We start from the raw sequence: 18807 nt of genomic DNA on the forward strand, positions 1-18807 counted from the left end.
TTTGTTTAAAGTAATTTAGGTGCAAAATCTGGATCAAATTCTCTTTGGCGTCGCCCTTTGATGCTTTGCATCAATGATTTTTCTTGTTGTAATATGGAATGGTTAATACACAATAATTTTCTTTAACTGGGAATTGCAATATTTTAAAGTTTTATCTTTTTTCTTGTTTCAGATTGATTTTGATTGCCCGCATTACAAAGACCATTTAAGCTTTTGTTGGAAATGTTAGAAGAAGACAACTTAAAGAAATTAGACACAATTGGAAACATGAAACAAAATATCTGAAAAAAACAGCTGTTGGTGGGAGTTGGTGTGCACCTTATTAAAAAACTTTACAGGTGAAGCCTAAACTACAGAGGATAGAGCTTGTGAAGTATGGCCCTGGGTTGTTGGTTGGTAAACTGGACACAACAGCAATGTGTATAGGTAAGCTGGTACATGCATAATATGTATTTACAAATGTAGCTTATAAAACAGAAACGCTCAGGTAAGCTTTTTGGGGGTTCAGTATCAATCTGTAGTTATTGAATTTTTTCCTTGTTGATATAATAAAGGACACCAAATTTGCCAAATCTTCATTTAAAGTTATTTTGATTGTTTATCTTAATTGAAATTCTTTTCTTAACCTTTTACCCCATGAGCATATTGCGAAAAATGGCCGTTTTCATTGAAAAGCCTCCTGTAACAAGTTCAAAAACTGCTATGAAAAACTATGAGAAATGCTTCAATACTGATGAAACTTGGCACAAATGTTGACTACATCATAGCCTCTGTAACAGCATGCTCAATCGTAAATTTCCTGTTACCATGGCAACGGGGGGACGTCTCAAAATTGCCAAAAATCACTATTTTGCATTTTTTTTCCATCAAAACTGATTTCAAAGTGCTGCAACTTCTCAATGAATTGAGATAGAGTACAAGGCTTTTCAGCGTCGGTTACTAGTTACCTTAAGATCGACCTGAGGCCATTTTTAGCCTGTCACATGTCCAAAATTTTCTTGGCGATGAGGGGGACTCCGCCCCCTTAAAACCCCCCAAACAGAAGGGGGCACATCCCCCTTCTGGCAACCCCCTGATGTAACATTTGGATGGGGGACGGCGCAGAAATAGTGGTCACTTTTTTTAACAACATTTCTCAAACGAAAACCAGTGTTGGGGGCCTAAATAGGGCATTTTTTCACTGTTTGAGGCCTCAAAAAAAGGGGAGGGGGCAAAAAGCCGTCGAAACACGCTTATATGAGGGAAAAGGTTAATTTCCTATTCAACTTTTTATATGCCCGTTTGAAAAAACTGGTTGTATCATAGTTTCCCCTCTGGCAGGCAGGTGGGTGGCGTCAAGTTCTTGTCCTGAGCATATCTCTTACAAGCATGGAGAAATTTAAATAAAATTTCATAGAAATTTTCACCACTAAGAGAAGCCTTGTCATGCATGAACCGGATCTCTAGGTCAAAGGTCAAGGTCACACTTCGAGATCAATGAAAAACACTTGTCTGGAGCAAAACTTGTAAATGCATACAGGGATTACATATAACTTGGCAAAAATGTTTAGCATTGTGAGGCAGAGTGTTGCGCGCAAAATTTAGGTCCCTGTGACCAAGGTCAAGGTCACAAATAGGGGTCGATTTACTCAAAAATCAGATGAAAATATGTATTTTAACCATTTAGTATTTATTTTTTGAGGGATTGAAACACAAATGGTCATTATCATAACTACTGGTGTGAAATTTAGGTTAATATATGCAAGTTTAAGGTCACTAAAATTGATAAAATATAGAAATTTTATCCAGAGCATATCTCCTCCACAGACAGTGGGATTCTAATGAAACTTCATAGAAATGTATAAGAAGCAGTGTCACATGGTTAAAAGTTAAGGTCACACTTAGAGGTCATTGAAAAAAGTTTGTTTGGAGCCAAACTTCTACATTCATTGGGGAATTGTAATGTAACTTGGCACAAATGTTCACCAGTGGGAAGCTTAATGTGCACATATTTTATATCAAGGTCCCTGCTATCAAAGTCAATGTCACAAAGAAAGGTCAAAGTTTGTGTACAGGGACCATTTAGTCATCATTTATTGATGGATTGTAACACAAATGATAACTATCATGACAACAAGTGTGACACATTTAATTTAGGTTAATATTTGCAAGGTCAAGGTCACTAGAGGTGATAAAACATCCAGATATTTTCTGGATATTGCCCAGAGCATATCCCCTATATGCATATCTATAATATCCACATCTCTGTCAAAAGCTTTTGTGATGGGCATATTTTGCAACAATGTTGCCCTTGTTTATGGCATTTTATTCCCTGTCAAAGACACAGTGGTAGAAGACATTGAGGCGAAGTTCAGTGTCAAAGAACCATAACTCTATTTTGTCATGATTTTTAATTATCTCCGCTTTTACAAAAACATGTCTGTGACATCACTCTAAAACTATAAGAGATATCAACATGAAACTTTGTAGGTGAATAGATATCAATCTTCAGTGCACAAGAACCATAACTCTGCCATACCTGATTTTGGAGTTATTGCCATTTGTTCATTTTACACTTTGAACTTTGTCCGGAACATAGTTCTAAAATTATAAGAGATGTCAACATGAAACTTTGTAGGTAGATAGATCTTATTTGGTGGAAGTGCAGTCCAAAAGAACCATTACTCAGCCCTGTTTTTGAATTATCTCCCCTTTTAGACAAAATCTTGTCTGTCAGGGACATAACTCTAAAATTATAGAGATATTAACATCAACTTTGTAGGTAGATAAATCTCAATGGGTGGCTATGCAGTGCACAAGAACCGTAACTCTGCCATGCCTAATTTTGGAGATATTGCCCTTTGTTCATTTTTACACTTTGAACTTTGTCCAAACATAACTCTAAAATTATTAGAGATGTCAACATGAAACTTTGTAGGTAGATAGATCTCATTGGGTAGAAGTGCACTATAAAAGAACTATAACTCTGCTCAGCCTTGTTTTTGAATTATCTCCCCTTTTAGAAAAATTTTGTCTGAGACATAACTAGATAATTATAAGAGATATCAACCTGAAACTTTGTAGGTAGATAAATCTAAATAGGTAGATGTGCAGTGCATAAGAAACGTAACTCTACCTTGCCTTATTTTTTAGTTAATGCCCTTGTTCATTTTTACATTTTATACTTTGTCAGGGACATAACTAGGAAACTCTAACATGTACTAACAGGAAACTTTGTAAGAAGATTATAGAGATCTCAATAATTTGAAGTTCAGTGAAAAGAACAGTTACTCTGCTGTGTTATTCTGGAGTTATTTCATTTTGAACTTTGTCCAGGGACATAACTCTTAAACTACAAGAGGTGTACTTTCCTGTACTGTGTCAAAAACCTATTCGGGGAGCATCACCTGGTTCAAACCAACTCTTGTTTCATACTTGATTTTAGTCTATGGAGTATCTCAAAAAGTATTGAAAATATCAATTTAAAATTTCACTACTGTATTTATCTCATAATTGATGGAAGGAATATAGATTTGGCATTGTCTGTCTTGCAGTTCCTTTGTACATTTGTCCTATCCTTCTCAGTGGGGTACCTACTGATACGCCAATACGCGCGGGCGTATAAAAAGAAAAGAGTTTCGAAAAAATAAAATATCAAAAATGAAATCAATAATTTGGGCGTAGATTGATCAACATATTTGTAGCTGCTAATTGATTCTATAGGTATACTAAGGATGGTACCTTATTCTAATGTGCGTTAACAATCAAGAACTCAATTATAAGAAAAGGGAGAAAGCACATATGAGCAAATTAAAATAAAACAATTGCTTGTGTATATCAACAGGAAGCCATGTTGAAGAGAATTATTCTATTGTTGTGTCAGTCTCGAATCCGAGAAATCAGTGTTTTAATGAGGTATGGTTTGAATGATTTTTAAAATTTCAGTTTATACCACTCTATGCGAAAGACGAGACTTTTAAACTCAGAAAACAAAATATTCGGCCTTTCAACAGAAAGAGGGAGTGACGTACACAATGTAAAAATATGATATAAACAATTTCTTTGAAATGTTCTCTTTTTTCAGATTTCAATTCAATTGTGTAGAATTGTTTGGGCCCTATGAATCAGATCTTTGCAGCGAACCATTGTCAGCATCTATAATTACAAACCGAACTCAACTTATGTTTATGAGACCGTAAAATGAATACACGTGTTTACAAAATATATCACTGCAGAAAGATGTTTCTACTGCATTTTTTAATTGTGTATAGAAATAAGTTGTATACTTCTGAAAACAATGACATATATATATTCTTTACGTAGTCTCATCTATACATATTTAAAACATAGACAAATATACAACAAGAACAATGTATAGCCATATAAGACACGTCATGTACGTCCCAATTCTTTTATTTTGACCAACTTTAGATAACGAGTTGGCCAGCATCCTTTAATTTGCGTGAGGCATTTAACTTCGTTATGAAATAGCTTAAATATTTCGAATGGAAACTGAAAGAGTAGAGTTGAGAATAAAAACTGTTAAAGACAATATTTAGTGTTTTCAACATTGACTTAACACGCATTTAAAAATATTTTTAGGGACATAAATGATCGTGCGATACTACATCTTAGCTGATAAATACGATAACATTTTGTTACACTAAAACATTAAAGCTGTTGTGTTTGTATTAAAGTCATACAGATCATTTTAAAGCAAAATTTTCCTTGATTGTATCTCATGTTAAGTTATGATGAAACAAAAGGACAATAACAAAGACAAAACTTGTTATACAATAGAATAGAGAGACACCTGGCTATTGTTTGTTTTTCTAATAGTAAATAACTTTTGAACTTTTTAAAACATTGTCAATGTCAGACCTTATATTCAAAACATGTACATGATGTTATTTTCATAACTATAGATAAAGACAATAGAAATGCAATTAGCTTAGATGTCCCCTTAATCCCTTTTTTTGCACATCTTGCTATATATTATATATATTTCTAGCGACCCTTCGGCCAAAGGCCTGCACTCGGCATACACTCAAAATTGGCCGAAGTACGCCCCTGTTTCTGTTCATTTGTTTGTCAGGCATCTATCATGAAATTGTCTGTTGCAGAGTTGAATGGAGCATCCAGTTGGAACATAAAGCTTTGTATCATTAAGAATAATTCCTGTGACAAAGAATTATAAGTCTCTTTGCAGGTTTTTTTTAGTTATAGCTGTTTGAAATTTTTGTGCACCAACTATGGGGGATGGCATTTAGATTTACCCTTGTCTGTCGGTCAGTTCTCATGTTGTGTGGCATGTAGCTCAAAAAGTATTTGGCCTTCAGTCATGACACTTCTGAGGAATATTGGTCAACATTTGTAGTTCTGCACCTGGGTGTTTTTATCTGTATTTGTAGAGTTATTGCCCTTGACATGAATTTTCAACTTGTGTGGAAAGCAGCTCAAAAAGTATTTGACCTAGGGTCATGAAACTTTACAGGAATGTTGTTCAGAATGTGAAGATGTGAACCTAGGGTTTCTCTTACGGATTTATTCTGTTTTGAGTTATGGGCCTTGACTAAGTAAAAATTTACAATTTTCAACTTGTGTCATAGGTAGCTCAAAAAATATTTGACCTAGAGTCGTGAAACTTAACAGGAATGTTGATAAGCATGTGAAGTTGTGCAACTGGGTTTTTGCCCTTGACTTAGTAAAAGACTTTCAGTTTTTAATTTGTGTCTTGTGTAGCCCAAAAATATTTGACGCAGAGTCTGTAGATTGACAGAACAGTAGAGTGTTGGGCACATGTGTCCTACGGACACATTTCTAGTTCATGATTTTTATTTGTTTGGGTCTCAGACCAAACAAATAATGGTAGATAAATTTCAGACTCTGATGTTCTTACTTTCAAATACCGAAAGTAGTCCAAACTCCTCGAAGCGGTTACTTCCCTTCATTTGTACATTAAGGCCAAAAAATTAAGGGAAGATCACTGCATAAAGATTGTCAAGTGTTACTGGCGCATTAATTTTCTTAACGAAAAAATAATTCCCGACTGGTCGAAGATTTCTAAAATTGTGTTATTCTTATAGATATACATGCTTATATTCAGCTCCATGATTATTTAATATGGTATTCTTCAGGCTGTTATCTCATAACTCCCCATGGTCGAGGGGTTTACATGCTCACTTTGGAAGCGAGAGGTCTGGAGTTCAAATCTCAGTTTTCTTTTTAATTGATTAAGCCAAATAAACATTGAATTGAATATCAGTGTTGCAATTGCCCGTCCCTAGATTTGCCACTACTTGCCAGCTATTTCCACTGAAAAGGGTGGCATTAAGTGTAAAAAGGGTGAAATTAACTGGAAAATGACAAAATTCCACTCTTTTTCCACTGTAGTGGCAAAATTACCACCAAACGCCACTATCCTTTGGTGGCATTTAGGTGGCATTGAGTGGAAATTTGAACATAGTCTTTTTTCATGGTGGCAAAAAGGTGGAAACTGGTGAAAAATGAAACTTAGTTTATTTTGAAGGTGGAAAATGAGTGGCTTTTAGTGGAAAAGCAAAACTCTAACTATTTTCTGGGTGGCAAATTAGTGGAAAAAAACTTAGAAAATTTTGTGAATAACTTTTAGTCGAAAAGGGAAAGGGAAAACTGAGAAATGATTGTGCATTGCAGGGTTTAAAAGATTTATTTAAGTTAAAGCTCCAAACTGAAATAAATCTGTTTCTAGGTTTTATCAAAGCATCAAGTGAACTTTTTATCAAAAATAGAATAAATTAAAGTTGAAAAATTTGAAAATTTATCAGAAACTTGTATTTCTAAAAAATCTTTTATATGCAATACATGTACAAGAATGCCATGAACACAATTCTGATACAAAGTCACTGCCCATAATAGTATGATAATTCCAGCTGTAAAATAGCAGGAAAAGACACTGAAATTGGACGTAAAATCACTTTTCCAGGCGTAAAATACACATAATTAATTAAGAGCAAGAAAAATTAGAAAAGTATGGGGTTACTTTATTTTCCATTTTTTCTTTCTTTTTTTTCAGTACTTTTTTTAGGGATGTAAAGTTTGACTTAAAGTCAAAAATGTCTATGTTCCATTCTATGCTTGTAAAATGAAATTACGGCTGTAAAAGTGTACTTAGCTCTTTTAGTTGCAATCTGTACATTAAATAGTTGAACTGTTATTCAATGCCCAGAAAATGCATATTTCTGCATAAAGTTTGTTGTTAAAATCTGCTATGATATTTAATGTCAATCTTGAATAAAGTTTGACTTTGGTCTTTTCTTTTAATTGGTCTCTTTAATATTATTTTAAACTGATATCTGGTGTCAGTACTAACACTTTTCATGTAATGCTTACAATAATTAAAGTGAAAAATTTAAAGGGAAATAACTCCAAAAGTATGCAAAAGAGTTATGGTTCTTAAACACAGCACATTACTCGCAAAGATCTATATTTGTGAAGTTTCAAATTAATATCTCCAATACTTTTTAAGCTTAATAATCAGAACAAAAATTAAGCATGGAGAAGTACAAAATGGCAATAAACCCCAAATCATGCAATAAAGAGTTATGATTCCTAGGCCTTGTACTTCTCATCAATGAGATTTAGTTATATGTGGAGTTTAAAATTATTGTATCAAACATTTTTTGTACTATGCTTTGCAGATTAAAACTTACAAAGGGCAAAAACTCCATAACTTTGCAGGAGAGAGTTATGTATTTTAAAGAAGAAAAAAAACATGAATCAAACTTGTTAACAATAATATTTAAATGCTATTTAATAAATATACATAAAAATAGATCAGCCTTCAAGATAATGAAGCACTGTGCTTGCTTATTATACATACACAATATACCGGGGGGTAGTATGCCTTTCAGAGGCTTTAAATCTATAGTAAAAATAATTGTGTGAAAAGTAAATAGCAAATAGTTCCTGATACTTTCTTATAATCAGGATAAGTAAATACTAGCTTGTAAATACTGCATCCTCTAAGATTTAACAACAAGGCATACAACACAGATCTGATAAAACTACTGCCCTCTTATCTAGTAATCTCTGCATGGGTAAAATAGTTTACTCAAGCTGACCAGACTGTTCCATTTGATTATTTTGGGAGAGGCAACATTATACATGTTATATGTAGAATCTGTGTTAAAATAGCATGCTAAATTATCTTTCAAAAACTTATTTCTACTCAATCTATTTAGATATTAGACATAGTTTATACATTCAAATGAATGTAAAAAATAACATGATGGGCGCTATGGTTTTTTAATAATCCCTCACAGTTGAAAATTATAATGGAACTTTCCAGTTGTACGGTTGTAAAGTTTGAATTCAAAGGAATTAAGGTCAGTTAAAGATTGCATACACAAAGGAAATGATTGGTATTGTAGCAATTCTGGAGATATTATCTTGTTTAAAATGTAAGGGTGCATATTTTTGATTTCTCAAAGAATACATTAAAAGTCTTATTAGTGTGGCAAATAGAAATGAGAAGTTTTAACTGAAGTGTGAATGTGTAGATTATAACATTAGACAAGAAGATAAACAGCAGAGTCATTCCAAGTCAAAGTTTCAGGTAAGCAACTTTTACATATAACATTTATTATTATTTTTGCAGAAACTATTAAGTTTTTTTTACAGTAAAATTATGTAGTGGTATTGTATAAATTTATGTTTTAAATTTGTTATGTTTGTAACTTGACTAAAAAAAGAAAGCTGATATTACATATAAAGAATAAAGGAATGTAAAGAATATAGGAAGAGCTTCATCATTTCATAAATACAGTATGTTAGAAATTTTAAGTTTGAGAAATAATTATAGAAATTAATCAGTAAGTACAATATCAGTAATATGTACAATATTACATCAATCAAACTATAGATAACCAGGTAGTGAGGTACTTTTTACTACAACTTTCATGCTATAAACATATTTCCTTGTGTGTCACATGTGAATCAGATCAACAGTAACTGTTTTAATGGTAAGCTTCATTCCTTCATGCATTGTTGTAATTCAGCTTTCATGGTGCAGTAGATATATAACCATAACTAGACAGTCTAGAGTAACAAGCTGTTAGGAGAATGACAGTTCATAACAGAAACAGCATTAAATAAGAATTATTCTTTTGCAGACACAAAGCAATGAGGACCAGCCTGGAGCAACACACTTGTTCTTCAGTGGCTTTACAAAGGTATCTTGTTAATTCAAAGTTATTTCAGAATTGATAGGAAAGAAGTGTCACAGTACCCAATAAGACACTTTTCAGTTCTTAATAAATATAGCTATTATGCACTATTTACAAACCTACTTTTATTCAAACTCTTTATGACACTTTAATTTGCATTTACATTTAGTTTTACAAATTTTAGAGTTTTTGTACACCTAAGTTTGAAAATTTTGTCAAATATTTATCCTGATGAAGGTTCGTTAAGAACTGAAACTGGAAGATTATTAAATTACTTAACCTGCACTGATGTTGACGTGTTGTATTTCTGAATTTCTTTCTTATTTTAAAATTTTAGGGTTGTATACATATACCATGTTTCATTTTCTGTCTTTACTTATTGGATATTGATAATTATATTTTAGGACCAAGTGATGGCAGAACTGAGGCACTATGCAGCAAATGAGAAAGGTACAACAAGGCTCTTCAGAATGCTATTCAGTATAGCGGAGATTACAGGCGGCTCGTTGTTTGGTATGAGAAAATGGAACAGAGAGTCTGACGCCAGACCTGCTTGTGCAGACAAGGCAAAACTTAAGTTCTTGAAAGGTAACTAATGAACTGAATGAAAATATCATTTATGATTCTGCATATATTTCCTGCCTAATGGAGTATTAATGAATAAGAAAAGTTTGATTTTTCCATGTCTGCAATGCTGTTTTGTTAAGGTTTTAATCATATCTATGCACTCAAATTTAATATAGAAATATCCAATAGTCATGTAATAAACTAATGTAAGCTAATGTTTTCCATTATTGTAACAATTATTCATAATATTTTTTGTTTCAGATTGTGCGCTGGAAAAGTGGCTGACAACCTAAAGGACTGAAATCCATAGGATGATTCTGCACCTCCTCAAACCGTCCAGGAATAAAAAGATAAACTGAAGATAATAATGGACTAATGTGTTGCTATTTTTTGAGACAATTATTTCATATGGAGACATTAAAAAAGATTATTTTTAAAATTGGTTTGTTTCTCTTTTAGGGTACAGGGTGACTTTTAAGCAGTTTCCAGCTATTGCCACCCACAAGGTGGAAAATTTCTGAAAGGGTGAAAATAGGTGGCATTTAGTGGAAACTGAATTTGCCACTTTGTGGTGGAAAAATGGTGGAAAAGTGTCTAAATACTCCACCAACTTGCCACCCTAATGGTGGCAAAAGGTGAAAATAAGTGGCATTTGGTGGAAAATGAGTTTGCCACTCAATGGTGGCATAATGGTGGAAATTCGTCTAAATACTCCACCATTTTTCCACCATGATGGTGGCAATTAGTGGAAACAAGTGGCATTTGGTGGAAAATGAGTTTGCCACCCTAAGGTGGCATAATGGTGAAAGTTTGTCTAAATACTCCACCAACTTTCCACTCATTGGTGGCATTAAGTGTAAAAAAGGTGGAATTTACTGAAAATTATATACCATCAGTCCTGCTCAAATTTTTCACCATTTTCATGATTTGGGTGGCGTTTTGGTGGCATTTTGGTGGCATTATTGGTGGAAAATTGTCTAAATACTCCAGCATTGAAAAGGGTGGCATTTAAGTGGCAAATCGAGGGACGGGTAGAGTCTAATAGCCAATTTACTATAGTTATAACACTGGAAACAGCATTGGTGACAATATACAAACAAATTGGTTTACAATCTCACAACCTTCACCTTTCTGACATTCTGAGATCCAAACAAATTCAGCGCCTTCTGTGCTTTGATTTAAGTTGGTTATCACTAGAGAAGTATAGCACTTATTCACTTGAAATTAATATTTATAAACTGAAAGATCACATATAGGCAAAGGACAGTGTATTAGAATCATAACTCTCTTTTGAATAATTTTGGAGTAATTGCCCTTTCCATTTTACATACTGAATTTTAGTAACTATAAAGTGACTCATAAAGTTTTGGATATACAATTTATAACAATTTGAAATTTCACATGTGTATTTATTTCATTAATGAGAAGCACACCATTTTAGAACTATAACTATTATAATCTTTTAATCATTTTACAGGGAATATCGTTGTAATGAATTTGCTTGTTCAATTTTGGCTTATTTTTGCCTTATTTATTGATTTATTATATAAATGTTATCCTTGATCTAAAAGTAGTACATCTAAGTGTAATTTTATGTCAGGAATTGAGATACTGATGCAGTTCAGTTGTTTTACTTTTCCATCATGAATTCAATCTTATTTACTTTATCTAAAGTAGAGAGTAAATCAGTTATTCTCAAACTTCTAATAACTTGTTTGTTCATTTGTATGATTTTGGATCAGGTGCTCTTCAGTGTACTTTTTTTCTGGCATGAGCCTGCTTCTGATTTATACCACCTACCTTCTGTAAGCTAGGAGGGTAAGCTATTCGCATAAAATAAACCAAAGTCCCTGACAGGATGCAAACCTATGTGCTGATTTCTCTGATAGCTCTTGATCATAGTACAGAACATTTAAAAATACATTCAATACTTGACTTTTTATATTTTCACAGGTAATAATGAAATATGGCATGGTGAGTTGGACCTTCTTGCGGGCAATGAGTCGGCTGCTATTCAAGTGAACACAGCAAACAATGATGAGGAAGAAGAAAGTGTAGATCAAGAACTTATAGACACACCTGGTTATCGGCCAAATATGGATATGAAAAATGACTGTATATACAGAGGGCAAGACCTTTGTCAGATAGTTGGCCAAGCAATAGTTTTTGCATGGACAGAATACAATAGACATCCAGAGAAGAGTCCCTTAATCCCAACTATATTGATCAGGCATGAGGACTTCACTTTTTTTATATATAATCCCAAAACAGATGAGTTGTATTCACCGCGAGAACTGACTAAGTTGAGACCTGATGAAAATTCACCTGATAAATATGCAGGCATTGTCCTGATGTGGATTTTGCTAAACCATCATTTGTTTTTTCGACACAAACTGACCGTCAACAAAGTCATTGCGTCTGGATTTTCCAAATCAAACATTTCAAAGTACAGTTTGATAAATGAATTTGTTAAAAAAATTAAACCAATCAGAAATCCTTATGAATTTGTTATATCAGCTGGAAGAAGAGGACTATTGCAAAGAGATAATCTTGAATAGGAATTTTGCAGGGTTTGGTGGATCAAAGTGAAGCTTATCTGTTCTATGTAATACAATATTGTAATATAGAGGAACACTCAATTTATCCAAAACTGTTTGACTGATAAAACTTAAACTTAGTGTTTGCATAGCTGGACATGTGAAAAATTATTTGTGTTATTTTTTATTAGCTCGACTTTTTTTTAAAGTAAAAAATAGAAGCATTGTTGCAGTCATGGTGCAGTTCCTGTAGCTGTCCACAAACTTTAACCTTGATCATATAAGTTGTTGTTGTAGTTGGCTTCATTCATACTTGGCCACAACAACTCTTGGGACAAGACCTTTAAGTAGACCAAACTAATCTTGTCCATCATTCATAAATGACCTAGCTATAGACCTTCAAGGTCAAATGTCTAAATTTTGCTTGATTTTTGCTGATTTATGCTATTTGTGGCTAAAACTTTGGTATTTGTTTATTGATTGTCTTCAGATACCTTCAGGCTTACACACAAAATCTTTTAGAACAGACCTTCAAGTTAACCAGACAAGACTTTGACCGTCATTCATAAATGACCCTTGAAGTCAAATTATTGAAATTTTCTCCTTTTTTGCTGGACAAGACCTTTAAGATTTAACAGATTTTGACCTTAAGCTTTAAATGACCTTGACTATCAGTGTCAAATCATTGAATTTTGGTCACATGGTCATAATTTTGTGCAGATTTGATGTATTCATAGATGAAACTTGACTTGCTACCAAACAAATATATTGAATAATATTAAATTGTTAAACCTTGACCTTTAATTTACCTTGACTGTCAGGGTCAAATTAATAAAATTCTCTTGTTTTTAGCTCACCTGTCATCACTTTTCGTCTGTTGTCCGTTATCGGATCCTTGCCAGTCCGTAAACTTTTACTTTAAATATAACTGATTTCTCTACATAAACTGCGAAGCCAATTTCATCCAAACTTAACAGGATGTGCCTTTGGTGGTCACCTTAAAATGTTCAAAGAATTTAATTCCATGCAGAACTCTGGTTGCCATGGCAACCAAAAGAAAAAAACTTAAAATATCTTCTTTTGAAAAAAGAGCTAAGATATTTGGCATGAAACATCTTCTAGTGAGTGTCTATCAAGTTTGTTCAATTTAAAGCCCTGGGTCAAATTGGCCCCGCCTTAAAGGGGTCATTGCTTTTCCTTATATGACTTAAAAAATCTACTTTTAAAAAATCCAAAGAGCTGGAGCTTAAATATTGAGCATGAAACATCTTCTGATGAGTGTCTACAAAGTTTGTTTAAATTAAAGCTCTGGGATCAAAATTGGTCCTGTCCTGGGGGTACTTGTCTATAGTGAAAACTTTAAAAATTTTCTTTTAAATAACCCATAGAGGTAGAGCTTAGATATTAAGTATGAAACATCTTCTAGTGAGTTTCTACCAAATTTGTTCAAATATAAGCCTCAGGGTTAAATTGGCCCCGTGCCAGGGGTCTGATTTTCCTTACATGTCCATATAGTAAAACTTAAAAATCTGTTTTAAAAAACCCAAAGAGCAAGGGCTAAGATATTATAAGCATGAAACATCTTCAAATGGGTGTCAACAAAGTTTGTTCAAATAAAAGCCCTAGGGTCAAAATTAGCCCCGCTCCAGGGGATCATTGATTTTCCTTATATATACATGTTTATAGTTAAAACTTAAGAAGTCTTCTTGTGAAAATCCAAAAAAGCCAGAGCTTAGATATTGTGCATTAAACATCTTCTAGTGGATGTCCAGCAAGTTTATTCAAATGAAAGCCCCTATGTCAAAATTGGCCCGGCCCCCATGGTCATTGATTTTCCTTATATGTACTGTAAATCCTTTTTTTTTCGCGATGTTTTAATTTTTGCTATTTCTTCTGGGGGTGAAAGGGGTTCCACTTAAACCTTTTGTCCTCTTTCTCAGTTGAGCGATCCAGGATCCTCTGGGCCCTCTTGTTCCTTTAACTGGCTATAACTTTGTTGGATTAACTTCATATTTAGACACAACATTTACTATACTAGCATAGACAGTCAAGGTCAGATAATTTAATTTTGCTTATATTTTCTTAACTTTATCATTTATATGTTGAAATGTTCATACTTGGACAGAATAAAAATGTGACAGACCTATCAAAATAAAAAATAACTATGTTTTATGTATTTGTTTAAACAGTTTATTTGTTTGCTTTTAAAAAAAGTCGAGTGTTGCCCCGCAGTTACTTTGTTATATTCCTTTAGTCAGTATAAATCCTGTTGCTGTGGTAATTGAAATAGTCAAAGTCAGTCTTTTGAACAATTTTTGGGATAACTTAAACCACGGATTTATATTACATGTAATGTAAATCCGTGCTAAAACACAGTATATGCTATTGTTATATAGGTGGCTGCATTAAAATAGTGCACCTTTTTAGCTGACCTGTCACAAAGTGATCACATTTTGTCTGCCGTCCGTCCGTACACTTTTACTGTAAACAACTTTTACCTTAAACGACATCTCCTCATAAACCAATTTCATCCAAACTTCACAGGGATATTCCTTTGGTGGTCACCTTTAAAATTGTTCAAAAAATTTAATTCCATGCAGAACTCTGATTTCCATTGCAACCGAAAGAAAAGCTTAATACATCTTCTTTTAAATGAAACATTTTCACGTGAGTGTTTACCAAGTTTGACCAATAAAAGCCCTGTGGTCAAAATTGGCCCCGCCCCGGGGGTCATTGATTTTTCCTTTTATGTATATAGGAAAAACTTGAAATCTTCTTCTAAAAAATCTAAATAGCTATAGCACAGATTTTAAGCATGAATTATCTTCTAGTGAGTGTCTACCAAAATTGTTCAAATAAAAGCCCTGGGGTCAAAATTTGCCCTATCTGTGGGGGTTTTTGGTTTTCCTTATATGTATATAGTAAAAAATCATTAAAAAACCACACAAATAACTAGAGCTTAGATATTAAGCATGAAACATCTTCTAGTAGATGTCTACCAAGTTGTTCAAACGAAGGCCTTGGGTCAAAATTGGCCCTGTTTTGGTCGGTCATTGATTTCCTTATATGTTTATTCTGATCTTGATCCTGATCCGTAAATCTTTGTGAACATGGGGCCTTGCAACTTTCCCCAATCTTGATTCTTTTCGCACGGTCTCATTTATTACATAATATTGTGTAAAAGCCACGCTAACTGATGCATGCATCGGCGTCACATGATCCGAGCTCTGTTATTAGTATGATAAGAATGATGTACCATGCGTTTCCAGGCGCGAGGTAATAATGTTCAAGTGCGTTACAGATCAAGTTTTCTTTGTCCAAAAATAATAAAATTTGTCTTGAATGAGTTAGAAAAGATTGATTTCTTGAAAATCTGCGAAAAAAGTAAAATGTCAAATATTGACCACTATTTGGAAATGTCATGTCACGGATCGTATATATATGAATTTAAGTAAGTGCAGACAAAAGAGCTATATCGGAAATTCATTAATATTGTAGACCACATACCAATAGGACATACAGTAAAACGCAGACAATACAGTCTATTTAGTACTAACAATAAACACAGACAATAGAAACATACAGTGTTATGCAGACATTTATCTATTTTTATAATAAAAGTTCTTTTATAATCTTTATTCATTGTCATAAAAACGCGGACAAATAAGGAATGTTAGTTATCTGTAGAAAAGGACATTTAATGATTTCTTTCTCTCAACATCATGTTTTATGGGGGTCATTTAACACGTAGCTGCAATTAGCCAATTTAGTCAGAATCTCTCAATTTTATTCAGTTTTACCTGATCATCATCAATTTCCAGTTTCTCTCAACAACTTAAGCTGTCATATTCTCACAGCCACTTGTAACCAAAACTGGCATTTTCAATAAACGAGTTGAACAGCAATAATTATTATAAAACCAGACAAAATTATTTCGATTTATTTTTGTTCCTTTAATTTTATATAAAGCAGGACGGGATTTCATTAGCTTCGAGTGTCTTACACACAACCACTAACTACTTAATTATATTATTATTTTGTGTCCGGGAAATTAAACATTGAAACCAACGTGAAGTAATATCTTCCTTATTCTACATGTATTTACATTAAAGTGTCGTTTTTTATTTATATAAAATATATCAGTCCCTACATGTTACATTATATATACATGTATATGGATAAAGAGAAATACTTGGAAAACATCTTGAAACTGGAAATAAAATAACAATAAATGTGATAAGTGTTTAGTTACTGAAAGTGAGCAAGCCCTGAAAGTGTTCCCTGTTGCAAGGACAATATATCAAGTGTCGTTTGAACTGATGAAATTAGTTTTGTCAACTCATAAATTTCCTTGAAATTTTCTTTCTTATTGTGCTTAAAATACGATCGATCGAGTGTCTGCAACCGGTTGAAGGTTACCCGAAAAGGTTTATCAGCGCAGTTGTTACTTACAAAATGAGTTATACTGCGGAATAACTGAAAAAAATATTACTTTAGTGCAGTTGTCTTTAATTAATTGTCATTGAATCGAGAAATATGCCCTGAAGTACAAGATACACTATACATTTAACAGGAATTTTACGGAATCATAAATTAACACGTAGGCCACAAAAATCGGCAAAGCTATGTTAGCAACACTATAATTTATGAGTGATATACTCTGAGTAATACGGGATTTCTAAATAGAAACCCAGACTTTTATTCTCTTACAACGATTTGACAGAGTATTTCTTGCATATTAACGGTGTTTCCGTTAATATTACTCATCTGTCATGGGGTGCCAGATAAGTCGTGTGCTGTACAATGCTTAGAATGGCGTTATTTCGCGTTAATGAATGAAGTTGAAATTTCATACGCTGCTGTACGAGTGTAATGTCATTCATTTCCATGGAAAATTGTTTTAAGGTCAAGAATTTAAAATATGGTAGAATATGCAAGAAAAAATATACATCATAATTATGTTTGCGTTTCGGATTAGAATATCCGTCGCTAGGGAACCTGGTAACCACTTATACGGTATATGAGATTGTGAAAAAGCAAAAATAGTTCGATACAATCAAACCTGAGAAATATGTACTAAGATTTAAGGGAAAGTATAAAGATACAAAATTCTAGTAACAATGTACATGTTTTGTGCGATCAATGACCTCTTTTCAATATATATAATTATATTTCTACTGCGTTACTAACGCAGTAAGGGCTATTTTTGCATATTTTGACCTGTTTATGGTAATTTACATGGGTTGTAAGTGCTATTGATAATGTGTTAATTGCATTCTTTTGGTAACTTAACAATATTATATTGTTTAAATACATTTTCAAATTTTCATGAAAATAAGCATGAATCTGGAGGTGTGCTGCTTTAACCTGCCAACATTACATTTACGTTTAGTGACGCTTAGTACAGGAAATTTGTTAGTAATTTTGAACTAGATGCAAAGGGCAAAAACTGTTGGTGCACACATGACACTAATCCAACACAGTTCTCTTTTCTTATAAGAAAAAGATAAAGGATGTAAAGAAAACGGCAAATTTTTACAGGTTTGACATGACACAAGAGTGATAAATGTAATTTACAATCATGTACGCTCTCTTCTGCAATCTTAAACTGAACTTGATATAAAAAGGGTGAAATAATACAATGGCGATCATTGACCCGGTTAAGCCGGTGGTCACGATTTGATATTTTTTGGCTTGGTTTTACCCCGGTCACATATTCACGGAATACGCCCACGGAAGAGCCACGGATTAATTCCGGCATCGTCCGTAGCTACCCGTACTGGTCAGTAGCTCTCCGTATTGTAACCGTAATCAATCGTAGTAGTCCTGGTATATCCGTAGCGATCCTTGACAATTTTTGAACATGCACAAAAATTTGCTACGGAAAAATCAACCGTAGCGTATCCCTGCTAGTCCGTATTAAAACGTACCGATACTTACTGGTCCGTACGAAAACCGTACTAGTCCGTACTGATTCGTAGCCCACCAACTTGTCAAGGATTTCCACGGTTTGGTACGGATAACCTACGTTTAAGCTACGGTTTTAATACGGATTAATACGGAAAGCCACGATCGTAATACGTTGTACTACGGAGAAGCAGGGATTAGCACGGTCTTATACGGTTTATTGCGTTGCAACACGGACTTGTACGGTCCACCACTGTTTAGAACGGATGAATTAAGTATCATGTACTTTCCAAGGGTACTACCTTCTTGTTAAAAACAGACATATTTGCGGGAACATTCAATAAATGATAATTGCCATTTACTGGCTGCAATTTTATATTGAAATGGCTCAGAATGCGCAGGCAGTGGTCGAGCTGCTAGATGACATGCATAGAGGTAAAATATATTAATATCGTACTACAATTCTTAAGTAATAGAGTAATAACATTTAATGTTACACATTTTACAAACATTGGATCGTAAAATTTGAGTAATTATGTACATAAAACGTCTCATAAGCCTTGGACACTGACCCTTGAGTTATAAGAAGATTAATTAACAAGCTTTTTACA

The 18807-nt window shown here is 33.5% G+C and overlaps 1 protein-coding gene and 1 long non-coding RNA gene across 2 annotated transcripts; both read left to right on the plus strand.

Moving 5' to 3' along the window:
- Positions 1 to 330: 330 nt before the first annotated feature.
- On the plus strand, positions 331 to 16529 carry LOC132737318 (uncharacterized). Its single transcript, XM_060724584.1, has 2 exons — positions 331 to 426; positions 11706 to 16529. The coding sequence occupies exons 1-2, from the start codon at positions 417 to 419 to the stop codon at positions 12308 to 12310; spliced, it is 615 nt and encodes a 204-aa protein (XP_060580567.1). The 5' UTR covers positions 331 to 416; the 3' UTR covers positions 12311 to 16529.
- Positions 6670 to 11696, plus strand: LOC132737319 (uncharacterized). The gene is made up of 3 exons (XR_009626720.1): positions 6670 to 9191; positions 9590 to 9773; positions 10014 to 11696. It is a non-coding gene; the product is annotated as an uncharacterized LOC132737319 (long non-coding RNA).
- Positions 16530 to 18807: the final 2278 nt, after the last annotated feature.

This window comes from Ruditapes philippinarum, unplaced genomic scaffold (assembly GCF_026571515.1).
Source record: "Ruditapes philippinarum isolate M1 unplaced genomic scaffold, ASM2657151v2 ctg5413_1_1_1_1, whole genome shotgun sequence".
Lineage (NCBI taxonomy): Eukaryota > Metazoa > Mollusca > Bivalvia > Venerida > Veneridae > Ruditapes > Ruditapes philippinarum.